At 40.7% G+C, this 13,171-nt stretch overlaps 1 protein-coding gene across 1 annotated transcript in view; it reads right to left on the reverse strand.

The window, feature by feature from the left end:
• Positions 1-1,378: 1,378 nt before the first annotated feature.
• Positions 1,379-13,171, reverse strand: part of NUP210L (nucleoporin 210kDa-like) — a 51,303-nt gene continuing 39,510 nt past the window's right edge. The window contains exons 32-41 of the mRNA XM_014540640.1: positions 11,743-11,918; positions 10,988-11,205; positions 10,341-10,477; positions 8,333-8,459; positions 7,960-8,109; positions 6,281-6,531; positions 4,933-5,134; positions 2,022-2,120; positions 1,562-1,636; positions 1,379-1,479 (exon numbers count right to left, since the gene is read on the reverse strand). Of these exons, the coding sequence (XP_014396126.1) occupies positions 1,379-1,479; positions 1,562-1,636; positions 2,022-2,120; positions 4,933-5,134; positions 6,281-6,531; positions 7,960-8,109; positions 8,333-8,459; positions 10,341-10,477; positions 10,988-11,205; positions 11,743-11,918 (1,536 nt within the window). The remainder of the gene's footprint in view (positions 1,480-1,561; positions 1,637-2,021; positions 2,121-4,932; positions 5,135-6,280; positions 6,532-7,959; positions 8,110-8,332; positions 8,460-10,340; positions 10,478-10,987; positions 11,206-11,742; positions 11,919-13,171) is intronic.

Consider the following 13,171-nt stretch of genomic DNA (forward strand, 5'->3'; position numbering starts at 1 on the left):
GAACGTGCGAGGGCGGGTGAGATTTTGTGCTTTAGGAGGAGTGACGTCCCATCAGAACCCCGCGTACCGACCCCATGTCCTTGTGTTAGAAGCCGGGCTGATGTGCGGTGCTTCCGCCCTGGGCATGGACGCACTGGCACCCGGAGGAGACGGGTGGGTGCCGACCCATTGCCCACCCTCCTTCCCTCCAAAGCGGAGGGAGGAGCCGCTATTTTTTGATCTACGCGTTATTGTTGACTCCACGCCTTTCCTTGTCAGGCCCTAGGATGCTAGTCACACGTTACCCAGGAATTCACAGGTGGGGGCAGGCGGTCCATATTGCTTCTGAGCTGGCATTAAGGTGTACCTAGACCCAGGTAATCGAGTTTCCAATAGGAGAGTCAATTTCAAAAGTTTACATGACATGCAGGTCTTAGGAGTTAATACATTCTAGTTGATGTGTAAGTGAAGAAAGGCGTGGAAAAAAATACAACCCCTTGACGTTTTTTCCAGGATGCTACAAAATCACCACCGTCTTTAGCCATGCACAAACGGTAGTTTTGTGCGTTGGTTGCTCCACTGTTCTCTGTCAGCCAACAGGAGGAAAAGCAAGGCTTACAGAAGGTACATGCTTTCAAATGTCTTTTGGGCTTTGAATCTCATAGAGAAAGGATCATATGTAATGTAAATGGCCAGACTTGTAACAGGGAGTTGTACTACCAAACACAACATACTTCTTAATCTCACAATGCTGCTGTCTGAAGCTAGGATGGGTGGGTGATAAGAGCGGCTTTCCTGTGGGTGGGGCATCAGGCATGGGGCCTGTGAGTGTGGGGCAGGGGGAGTGGCTGCCGGCAGCTCACTTCTGAACCTTCTTCTTCCAGGATGCTCCTTCAGAAGGAAGCAGCACTAAACGCACCTCAAATCAAGATGAGTGGGAAACCATCCCAATAAACACATTTTGGATACATCCTGTTTATTGTCTTGTTTTACTGGTAGGAAGTTCTTACCTCAAGTATTCAGGGCCAACCAGAAGAATGGACTGCTAGTCATTTGGGGCAAGTAAGTAGCCAAGTATTTAAAAAGTCCATTTGGGACATTTCTGTCTGCCTAGGCTCATTGAGTAAATCTTCAGAGCTTGATTTAAAAATGGGGTTTACCATATAAATGAGATAGCTACTTTCACTGTTATGTTTTCTTAGAATTAAGAACAAGTTGCTCTTCGAAACACAAGCCAGCACACCACTTTAACAGAACAGCTCAGGACCCTTTATTTACAATTCTCAGAAACCTTGTCTGGAGGCTTATAAGTATAGAGGTGGTTGCTAGGCGGCTTCTGGTGGCCAAGGGTTAGAAATCTCCAGTTTCCTACAGTTAAGGAGACTTGTCTAAGTACAGGTTAGTGCTTTATACTCCACAGCCAGTGTTGTAGCCGACTCTGGGCTGGCGGGGGTTGTGGACTCGGGAATGGAGGGGGAGAACGTGTGGAGGCGTAAGAACCTAGAAACAAATGGGAAAGGGAGATGGGTGAAAGGTAAGATACAGATACTGGAATTTGAAGATGAGGATTGTGATTCTTTACCTGTCAGTGGTGCTCCTAGAGTTGGAACGTAAACAACTGGAACTGTCTGTATCTTGTTTAGAAAGGCACTGTATGCTGCAATAAGAACAAGGGAGATGTCAGTAAAGAGACAGATTCCTTCGCTGGAGGAAGGCCTTAGTCATACTTCAAATAACTTCATGGTAATTAGGAAATTTTTGTTCAGTTTTTAGAGTTATCAACTGGCCAAATGATGGGGCAAGTGCAGGTGTAGACAAAATCATCTGTAGCTAATGAATTTAACCCAAACTAGCCATTTAGCAGTATCCACTTCTGCATGGTATTTGCCACATCCAATTTGATAGTTGTAACTTGAGCAGGACCTTTATTTAATCCAATAGGTTTAACTAGGGTTAGGGAGGCTGAATCTGTTTCAACTGCAAAAACAACTAATTTTCATCCTTATTCAGTTTTTGAAATGAAGGATATAAGGACTCCTTACCTAGAAAGATGAAAGCTGTTGATGCCAACACTACAAAGAGGGTAAAAAGGATCTGGTAAGAACCCATGAACTGGAGGACACCCGAATCTTCACATTGATCTATGTATTGGCCAGAACAGAAGAAGAGAATAGTTAATTAATAACACATCCAGGCCAGATGTTGCATTTAAAACCTTGTGTGGTCATAAGACTATCTAGCAGAAGCACTCGAAACCCAGCCCTTTAGGACATCAATTTTTAAAACATGTAATACCTGGTTATTTAGTCAGCTGCACTGACCTCTTTCCCCTTAGATTGTTAAATTAAAAAATGACAGCCGCCCTGGCCTGTGTGGCTCAGTTGTTTGGAGCCTTGTCCTGTATACAGAAAGGTTGCAGGTTCAGTTTGTTCGGGGCACATGTGGAAGGCAACCAGTTGATCTCTCCCACATCAATGTTTCTCCCTACCCTTCTCAAATCAATACGTATATCCTTGGGGGTGAGGATTTAAAACTGATGGGGAACCTTTTGAGCTCAGCGTGTCAGCATTTTGAAAAACCCTAACTTAACTCTGGTGCCGTGTCACATATAGAAATTTTTTGATATTTGCAACCATAGTAAAACAAAGATTTATATTTTTGATATTTATTTTATATATTTAAATGCCATTTAACAAAGAAAAATCAACCAAAAAAAATGAGTTCGCGTGTCACCTCTGACACGCGTGTCATAGGCTCGCCATCACTGGTCTAAACTATATGACATTAAACTGATGGAAGCTGTTAGCAGAGCCCAGCAAGGACCCACGATTCAGAGTCAGAATGATGGACTTGACAATAAGCTAAGTGAGTGGGAGACACTGCCATTCACAGGATGTTCAGTGGTGAAAGGAACAAGAAATCAGACACTGGGGGGTAGGGGAGGCCAGGGGATTGTCAAGGGCGGGGGAAAAAAGGAGACATATGTAATACTCTTTGTAATACTTTAAGCAATAAAACAATAAAAATAAAATAAAAACTAACACAATAGCTGTCCGGTGTGAATAAATCAAAGCTAAACTTGTTTTTGGTCAGATTAGCAAAAATATTTTTTTGGTGTGCCCAGAATTTTAGAAATTACTTGGTGCCATGAGGTGAGAAGGGTTGGCTTCATCTTACTGGCTTTTTCCTATCTCCAAAGTAATAAACTCCAATTCTTGAACCTCTTATTTATTATTCTCAGCTTACAGGAATATTTAAAACTTCTGCCACTTAAAAATGGCTTTTACCTTTCCTGTGCATTTTAACTAAATTTGTTGCAATCTATGGTGATTCGATTTATATAAAAATTTTAATTGATTTGAGAGGGAGGGAGGAACATCAATTTGTTCACTTATTGAAGCATTCATTGGTTGATGATTATATGTTCCCTGACGGGATCAAAACTGCAACCTTGAGACATCAGGGATGCTCTAACCAACTGAGCTATCTGGCCAGGATGTGATTTGATTTCTCATTCTAATCCCTGTAACGTGAAACATTTCTTTGGATCCCCAATGACTTCTTAAATCCAAGGGCCCCTTACCCATTTTTACTCAGGATGTCATTTCTAGGGAATATTCTGATTTGTATATAATGTCCTTAATAAAACTTGCGACTCCTGTCTTTGAATCATATTTGGTATCTGCCTTTGGTTATTTCAATTTCTTCAGTGTCTAGAACTTTCTGTCCCACCAAATGATCTGAACTTCCAGGCTTTCCAATACAGGCCCTCATACCTATTTCCTATTCTGCATCTATAGTATAGGCCTTCTACCTCTAGTCTTAAAACTGCTCCTCTCACTTTACTCTTTGATAACTGCTTCACTGAAGAATAAGGTTTCTTGAAGTGCATATACTAAAAAGATTGTCTATACTAATTCCTGATCAGGTCCTACTGCTCAAAGTCCAACTAAAACAGGTGTATTACGAATTTTCCTAGCATCCCTTTCATAATCAGTGAGTTGATTAGAATCAACTCTAGATTTTAAAGCTGCTCTAATAGAGCACAGACTGGAGTTGAACACTTTCTAGTGGTGGGACCTTTAGATACCTCAATTCCTCAACTCTAAAAGGGAAAAACATCTACCCTTTCGAGTTAGAGAAATGCATTTAAATATGCTTAGGATATTTATTGACAAGTACATTATCAAAGTGCTTATATAAGCAAATCTTTCTCCCATTAGGAGATGTGCTAGGGTTCAGCCTAATTCATTCCCAATAATTAAGGGTACTGTTTCCCTTGAGGGAGTGGCAAGTGCCAGTGGCATGAGAATGTTTCTCTGGCTTAACATCTCTCCATAACTTCCCATCCCATACAGACTGGCATTTCTAAACTGGGTAATGGCTAGAATTAGGATTTGGGCAATAAGTCTTGTTTCTAGGGTTCGCCTTTTGCCCTTTGCTTGATGCAGAAAGATCTGCTAAATACTTTTAAAGAAAGTGAAACATTTTTCAAGAGGTTTAGAATGGAAACTGACAGACTTGTTAAACTGACATGACTATTGTTAAATATATGTTAAGTAACACATCTAGCTAGTGATAAGCTATCTGAAGATTGTGTTTTCAGTGGGCTTGGAAATTGATCCAAGCCCCAGTTGGAGAGTAATCTTGGTCAAGTGGCTGAATGTTTTCCATTAACTAAATTGTAATGCCTTATTTTCCTCTAGATCAGCGGTTCTCAACCTGTGGGTCGAGACCCCTTTGGCGGTCGAATGACCCTTTCACAGGGGTCACCTAAGACCATCCTGCATATCAGATATTTACATTATGACTCATAACAGTAGCAACATTACAGTTATGAAGTAGCAGCGAAAATAACTTTATGGTTGGGTCACAACATGAAGAACTGTATTTAAAGGGCCAGAAGGTTGAGAACTACTGCTCTGGATTAAAAGTAGGACCCCCATTGCTCACCTGCACCAGACTTCTTACTAGCTCTCACTAGCACAGCCACACTTTGACCTGTGAGCACACAGGAAATATTGATGAAAACAGGTGATGTCATCTGCTGAAGGGAAGTGAAGTTGACTACTCTTACGGGGTAGATAGCAAGACCAGGTGTGAGGGAAGAGTGGCTCTGGCCAGAGACCACTAGAACCGGGGAGCTGGGGAAGACCTAGGAGAAAAGAAAATAGCACTGTTTGAAAGAAGAAAAGGCAGTTTTACAAAAACAAAACACAAAAAAGAAAAAGGCAGTTTTGTATTCTATATATTCCAATCTTTTTTTTTTTTAATGTATTTTATTGATTTTTTACAGAGAGGAAGGGAGAGAGATAGAGAGTTAGAAACATCGATGAGAGAGAAACATCGACGAGCCGCCTCCTCCACACCCCCTACTGGGGATGTGCCCGCAACCCAGGTACATGCCCTTGACCGGAATCAAACCCGGGACCCTCAGTCCGCAGGCTGACGCTCTATCCACTGAGCCAAACCGGTTTCGGCTATATATTCCAATCGTAAACATACACAGACACCTGGATTTCTAGTTTAGCTAACAAGTCATTTTTTCACTTAGATGTATTGAATGATAAGGGGAAAAGGTGATCTGTGAGAATAAAATAGGCTTCAAAAAAGTTTAAAACTAGAATTTTAAAGATTGTTTTTAATTAAGAGCATTGGTGCCCTGGTCAGTGTGGTGCAGTGGTTAGAGCACTGGTCCACACACCAAAAGGTTGTGGGTTTGATTCCTGGTCAAGGACGCATATCTGGGTTGCAGGTTCATCCCCGGCCCTGGGCTGGGCGCATGCAGGAGACAACCAATCCATGTGGCTCACATCCATTTTTCTCTTTTCCACCCCCTCCTCACACTCTCAAAAAAAAAATCAGTGGAGCTCTAGCCATTTGGCTCAGTGGATAGAGTGTTGGCCTCTTTGGATTGAAGGGTCCTGGGTTCGATTCCAGTCAAGGGCACATGCCTGGGTTGCGGGCTTGATCCCCAGTAGGGGGCATGCAGGAGATAGCCAATCAATGATTCTCATCATTGATGTTTCTCCCTCTCCCTCTCTGAAATCAATAAAAATAATATTTAAAATAATAATAAATAAATAAATAAATGGAAAGACTATCCCCAGGTGAGGATTAACAACAAAAAGATAGTATTGGTGTTATCTTCCAGCTAATGACCCAGATTTTAAGACTCTGGGAGCCCTCCTGAATGGGACAGATTTTCTTCATCCTGCTTAGTATTTCCTACGGTGAATTTTATCAACACAAAAATCTCTTTTTTCAAAACTGATCTGTTTGGGTTCAGTTCTTAACATACCTCTAGCTTCTCAAGAACTCTGTCCACTCCCAGTACTCTTATCTCCCCGATGTCTCGTTTGTGGCTAAGCACCAGTTCTGACTGGTTGATGTAAAAGGCTGGGATGAAAGGAATGAGAATTCTTTGCATTCCGTTCTTGCTATGTTCACTGATGAGTGTGGCCCACCCATAGACTGAGGTGTCGGCCAGGCTGAGGGCCTGGAGCAGCTCCTCTGACTGGGGTCGAACCTTGATTAGGCAGACATAAACCCCTGAAGAAAAGAGGAAAATCTGAGCAGGAATGTTCAGAGGCTCTGTTGAGCCAACTGAATTAGGATAAGAAGTAAAAATGGTGACATGTAAATTCAAAAGAAAATGTGAACTTAGTTTTGTTATTCAGTTAGCACACGATGGACCACCAAAAGCAAACGGAACCCACAACTGAACTTGTTGCTTAAATTGGTAAATCAACATGCCAGGAAATATTAATACAGTGCAAATAAATTATGGGGATACAGAATGAAGTACTCAATTGGTAAGATCAGGAAAGGGTTTGTGAAAAAAAGGCATGCTTCGAGCATGGTTTAATCACTTCTCTATCAAACCACCACTTGGTCTTATTTCTGTCAGTAGTATTTTTCTAGTTACCCATGCTCAAAGCTTTACTTCCTTTACTTCATTCTTATATCCAATCATCCTCCAAATCCTGCTAACTCTTTGAAATGCCTCTGACATGTCTCTGCCCTGTTGGTATTTCTTTGTTACTCTAGTCTAGACCCTTTTCAATTCATACTTGTATTATTGCAGTGGCTCCATTTACTAGTCTCCTTGCCTCCCATTATTCATTCTTTCTTGTCCATCCTATGTACTTCCAGTAAATACTTTAAAACTGCTTTCATTTTATTTTTGTAAACTTCTCTGGGCTCTATATTGCCTGAAATGTCCTATTTTCTTTACATCTAGCTCATTCTTAGTCATCTTCTAAAGGGTCATTTACTCTGTAAAACCTTACTTTAACACCCATGTTTGATGTAGATACTCTTTTCTGCTGCCCTAATGCCCCATGTGTATTTTTATTCTAAAACGAATCACTCTGCAGTACTAGTAAGAGTTATAAGCCTTGTCCTCCTCTTTGTATCTCCAGTGCGTGTCATGGTACGAGGCATTCTATTGGGTGCTCAACAATTTGCCAAGTGAATCTTCCTTCAGTGGTTGCTCATTACCATTCACACTGCCTGGCCTTGGAGTAGAAACTCCCCCAGGATGTAGCACTATCCTGTTCACATTTGACATGAATCTTCTCATTTTAGATCAGTTGATTTATGTAAAATCATCTCAGCGTCATACCTGTTTCTACTTTCTGCTTGTTAATGATAATCTGCTTGCAATAGCCTTCATTCAAACACTGTGCTACTTGCTGGGGATAAAAGATGAATGAGACCTAAGCCAAGCCCTTACAGAGATAACAGGGACTAACAAAATAGTAAATTATAATAGAAAAGCATTTTGTATTGTATTATAAGCAATAGAAAGGGATTATAGAGCCACGTTTAACAAATTAGAATGAATTAAACAAAAATGTTGATTGAGAAAGAGTCCATATATAGCAGATGAAACTGGAAAATATGCATGCAATCCAATAAGAAAGTGACAACTGTACAAATATGAAAATAAGGGGGAAACCAACTGGTGGAACCCACCTTTCTCCATGCTGAAATATGAATGGACATGAAAGACTTTACTTGCTGGAATGTCTAGTGAAGTGTTACTGAACTGTATGTGACACAGTATGAGGGTCTCTGGAAGAAGTATTGTTGTAATGGCCAAGGCTTGACTTGGGGTGCAGGACCCTAATAAGCAGAAAAGAGGTTAACAGCTTTATCACTAAAAGATTTTTTAAAAGGAGATGCTGTTACATAGAAGCAGGTATAAAAAAGGATGAGTCAATGATTTATTTGTTAAGGTAGAGTCAATTTTGAAATAAGAAATTTATATTGCTAATCGAAAGGGGGAAATTAATACAGGAAAATGAGAAAGTTGAGAACAATCACCCATACCTATAAGAATCCTGACCTTTAAGATTGACACCATTTCTGCCAGTGGTGATGAAGAACTTGAACACAGTTGAATTGGGAGTATTGGTGAGATAAGTCTTGAGGTAATAACTGAGTGTTAATCTTGACGATGCATTGACAACCACCTGTCAGGAAACCGAAGGCAAATCTGGACCTCAGTTCTCAGAGAATCTGGTTCCCTCCTTCTCTGCCTCTCATAACTTATTTGACCAAAAGCATCTGTTTCACACAAATTGCTCTTCATGTGCTAACATATTTGAGAACTACAATATCTTACGGGAAAAAAACATTTTCTAAAAGGAGGTCTCTGTCCATTATTCCTTCTGACATATGTTCCCTTTGTAGGATTCCCTATTAAAATGCCTTTGAAGACAACTGCAACTTTACAGAATACTCAGTATACTTTGCAATGTTCTGCCTTATATTGTGCACATTTTTACACTTGTTAAAATCCCTCCTATTAGGCTCTAAGCTCTTTAACTTAGAACCCTAATTTATCCCTGTGCATCCTATACTGTGCCTTGTATGTAAGGCTTAGTGCTGAATGATTACAAAGAGATATGATGATAATGATCCTTTTTCCCCTCTAAATATCTTCAATTTAATGTAATATACTGTCCAGTCTCCTCAGTACTACCACAGTTTGTTTTTAAATATTCAAGGACCTTAAAGTTAGTTACATATTGTAAAAACCATCAGTTAGGTCTCAGTTTTTAGCTTACTTAACCTATTAATAGTATTTCACTGGTTGATCATTCCCTTCCTCTTGAAATAACTTCTTCACTTGGCTTCCAGGACACCAAAATTTCTGGGTTTTCTTCCCACTTCACTGGTCATTTCTTAGAAGTCTCTCTTATTGGTTCCTCTTCTGCTCTAAGAGCTCTTAATATTGGAGTGTCCCCAGAGTTTAGTTCTTGGGCCTTTTCTGTTTACACCCATTCTCTTAGTGATCTAATGGCTTTAAATATCATCTCTATGCCAATGACTCCCAGACTTTTATATCCAGCTACCTCATGTCCAGTTTTACTAGTACATGTCCAAAACTGACTGACTTTCTCTCCAAAGCTATTCCACTCACAGATTCCACATTTCAGTTGATGGCAACTTCAACCTTTTAGTCAATCAAAAACCTTAAGTCATTTTTTTTTTAAGGAATAGTTAATTGAATTTTAGGAAGAGAGGAAGGGAGAAGAGAGAAACATTGATGTAACAGTCCAACATCCATAGACTGCTTCCTGCATATCCGCTACTGGGTATCAAGCCACAACCCGGACATGTGCCCTGACCAGGAATGGAACCAGCAACCTCTTGGTGCATGGGATGACGCCTAACCAACTGAGCCAGGACCTTAAGTCATTCTTAACTGTCGCACACTCTACATGTAATCTGTCAGGAAATTCTATTGGCTCTACCTATAATATATATGTAGAATCTGATTAACTTCTCAATACCTCCTCTGTTACCACTCTGATCCACCATCATATCTTACCTAGTTTACTGCAATAATACTCTTCCAACGGTTTCTCAGCTTCTACACTAGCCCCTACAGTTTAGTACCAACCAGAGGTCACAGTGATATTTTAAAATGTAAATCAGACGAGGCATTCTTCTGGTTAAGAATCCTAATACTGCCAGAGCCAGTTTGGCTTGGTGGATAGAGCATCGGCCTGTGGACTGAAGGGTCCTGGGTTTGGTTCTGGTCAAGGGCACATGCCCGGGTTGCGGGCTCAATTCCCAGTTGGGGGCGTACAGGAGGCAGCTGACCAGTGATTCTCATCATTGATGTTTCTATCTCTTTCTCCCTCTCCCTCTCTGAAATCAATAAAAATATATTTTTTAAAAAGTTAAAAAAGAAAGAATCCTAATACTGTTTCCCTTTATATCCCAATAAAGCTTGTTGGCTCTTTTTATATCTGATATGTGACTGTATTTCTTTTTTATATGCATATTCCCATTTATATAAATAGACGCCCTTATCTCTTCAATCCTGGTATTGTTAAGTTTACCTCTCGATATGTTTTCACCAGTCCTGGGATGTCATGAAAGATTGTTGCTATTCCTGGACTCCGGGCCACTCCTACCCCAGTGACAGTGTCTGTTTGTAGAATACTGTCAGTAGAAATCATCCATATCCCAGGTTCACCTAGGAAAAGATAAGAAAAAGCACTTGGTTGCAACCTTTTGAATAAATTGATGGTCACTTTAACCTTACTCAGACTCCAAATCAGTAGACCGTTAAAGCATATAAATCTCTCTTCCCATCCAGCAGGAACACCGAGCTTTGAGGATAACTTAGAACTAAAGCCTTATTACCCTTTCCTTACTTTTATTTCATCCTTTACTGCTCTTCAGCTAAGCATTTACCCTCCTTCAGAAGCTGGAAATGGAGGAGAAGGCACAGTACCCTACATTGTCTACATAATACATTACATAGAGCTATGCATTCAGTAGGCATTTGATAAATATAACTGGCTGACTTCTGATGGCTAGCTATTGAGAGAATTGGGCATTGAACTGAGAATTATCAGTTAACATGAAAAATAATAAAATGCATAAAAACACTTTTGGAATTTAGATAATTTAGAAAAAAATCCTTTAAGGGATGAGTTGCTTTGTAACCAGTTGTGAGGTTAAGAAAGGAAGGTGTCCAGACCATTTTGGTTGAGGAGGTGAGTACTGAAACAGATGACATCTCCAACAAAGGTGAGCTTGGCGTCTGGCTCAATGGCGTGCTCGACAGCGACAGGAATGTAATCTGCCATGCCCGGGTGTCTCCGATCCCAGAGCCCCACAAGTGTCATCCCTCTGTTCACAGCCTGGGCCACGTAAGTATAGTTCCTATTCCCTGGTCCAATAAGTAGGAGGTCATCTCTGAAAGTAGATATGAAAAGCAGGAATCTCTGAAAAGGGACAATAGTTAGAAAACAGTTCTGGGAACAGACCCTATCCTATATAATAAAAGGGTAGTATGCAAATTGTCCCCTCAACCATGCACTGGGCCTCTAGTTACATTATATTCAACAGCACAAAAGTTCAGAAGGAATTCTACAATGGACAGTAAGCAGGTAAGGGCCAGAGATCAGTCTATTACCTTCACATACCAGTATATAGTGCCCAGTAAGCCTTTTTTCTTTTTTAATTAAACATTTTTTTTCACTACGACTTTTTGATAATATTCCAATTAGCTCCGTATGGAAGCTTTCTGTGAACTAGGACTTGACAGATTCAAAATATCCTGATATTTTTCTTCATTGAACAGCTAATAACTATTCTGGTCTTTTCCCATCGTAATGAAAGAAACAAAGATCAGATTCCAAGTGCAGAACATGAGAGCAATTTACTGGAGCTGCTATATAACACTAGCCTAATCTGCAAGAATTTCTACCATAGTGTCATTGACTTCCATACCTGTTCAGAGCCAGATAAAGCTGGGTATTGTGTGTGTGGAATTTCTCTCCGATTCTATTATAAAACTGAACAGTGAAGGTGAGAGACATGCCCAACGGAAAGGCTGATAGGGTCCTTCCTTGGGCCGTGTACAGCTTGGATTGGCTGCTCATTCGCAGGTATGTCACTGGTGCTACCTGTGGGAGACAAAACCTACTGGTACAGAGAAGGATGCATTGGAGAGGAGTTGTGTCTATATTCTGAGATTTATAATCAACTAGAGGCCCAATGCACAAAATTTGTGCAAGCGTAGGCCTTCCTTCTCCCAGCTGCTGGCACTGGCTTTCTTCCAGCCGCCGGCAGGCACCTGGGACCCTCGTTTCCCTCACAGCCCTGGCTTCGTCCGGAAGATTGTCCGGAAGGATGTCCAGTCTAATTAGCATATATGCTCTTATTATTATAGATGATAAAAAATGTGTCCCTCTTTCATATGAAATAATTAGCTCTTGATTTAAGATGACTTAAATCAGTGAAAATATGACAGTATAGGACAGGGGTCCTCAAACTTTTTAAACGGGGCCAGTTCACTGTCCCTCAGACCGTTGGAGGGCCGGACTATAGTTTAAAAAAATACTATAAACAAATTCCTATGCACACTGCACATATCTTATTTTTTTAAAAAATATATTTTATTGATTTTTTACAGAGAGGAAGGGAGAGAGATAGAGAGTTAGAAACATCGATCAGCTGCCTCCTGCACATCTCCCACTGGGGATGTGCCCGCAACCCAGGTACATGCCCTTGACCAGAATCGAACCTGGGACCCTTCAGTCCACAGGCCGACGCTCTATCCACTGAGCCAAACCGGTTTCGGCTATATCTTATTTTGAAGTAAAAAAGCAAAACGGGAACAAATACAATATTTGTATTTGCATGTGGCCCACGGGCCGTAGTTTGAGGACCCCTGGTATAGGAAATGGCTTTTAATTATTAAAGCTGTGGGAATGTGAAGAGAAGCTTTTTGAGGAAAGAACTGCAATTTATTTTGTGCAGAGTGCTCAATATTGTTAAATAATTATTAAGAATAGTATAATTTGTTTTTTAACACGATAAGAGATAAGCTGTGATAACAAGAAAAGTTCAGCTTTGCTTGGCCAGCGTGGTTCAGTGGTTGAGCATCGACCTATGAACCAGAAGGTCACAGTTCGATTCCCAGTCAGGGCACATGCCCAGGTTGCAGGCTCCATCCCAGTAGAGGGCGTGCAGGAGTCAGCCAATTGAAGATTCTCTCACATCATTGATGTTTCTATCTCTCCCACTCCCTTCCTCTCTGAAATCAATAAAAACATATTAAAAAAAGAAGTTTAGCTCTAGCCAGTTTGGCTCAGTGGATAGAGCATCAGCCTGTGGGCTGAAGGGTCCCAGGTTCAATTCTGGTCAAGGGCACATG

The sequence above is a fragment of the Myotis brandtii genome, unplaced genomic scaffold (assembly GCF_000412655.1).
Source record: "Myotis brandtii unplaced genomic scaffold, ASM41265v1 scaffold250, whole genome shotgun sequence".
Classification (NCBI taxonomy): Eukaryota; Metazoa; Chordata; class Mammalia; order Chiroptera; family Vespertilionidae; genus Myotis; species Myotis brandtii.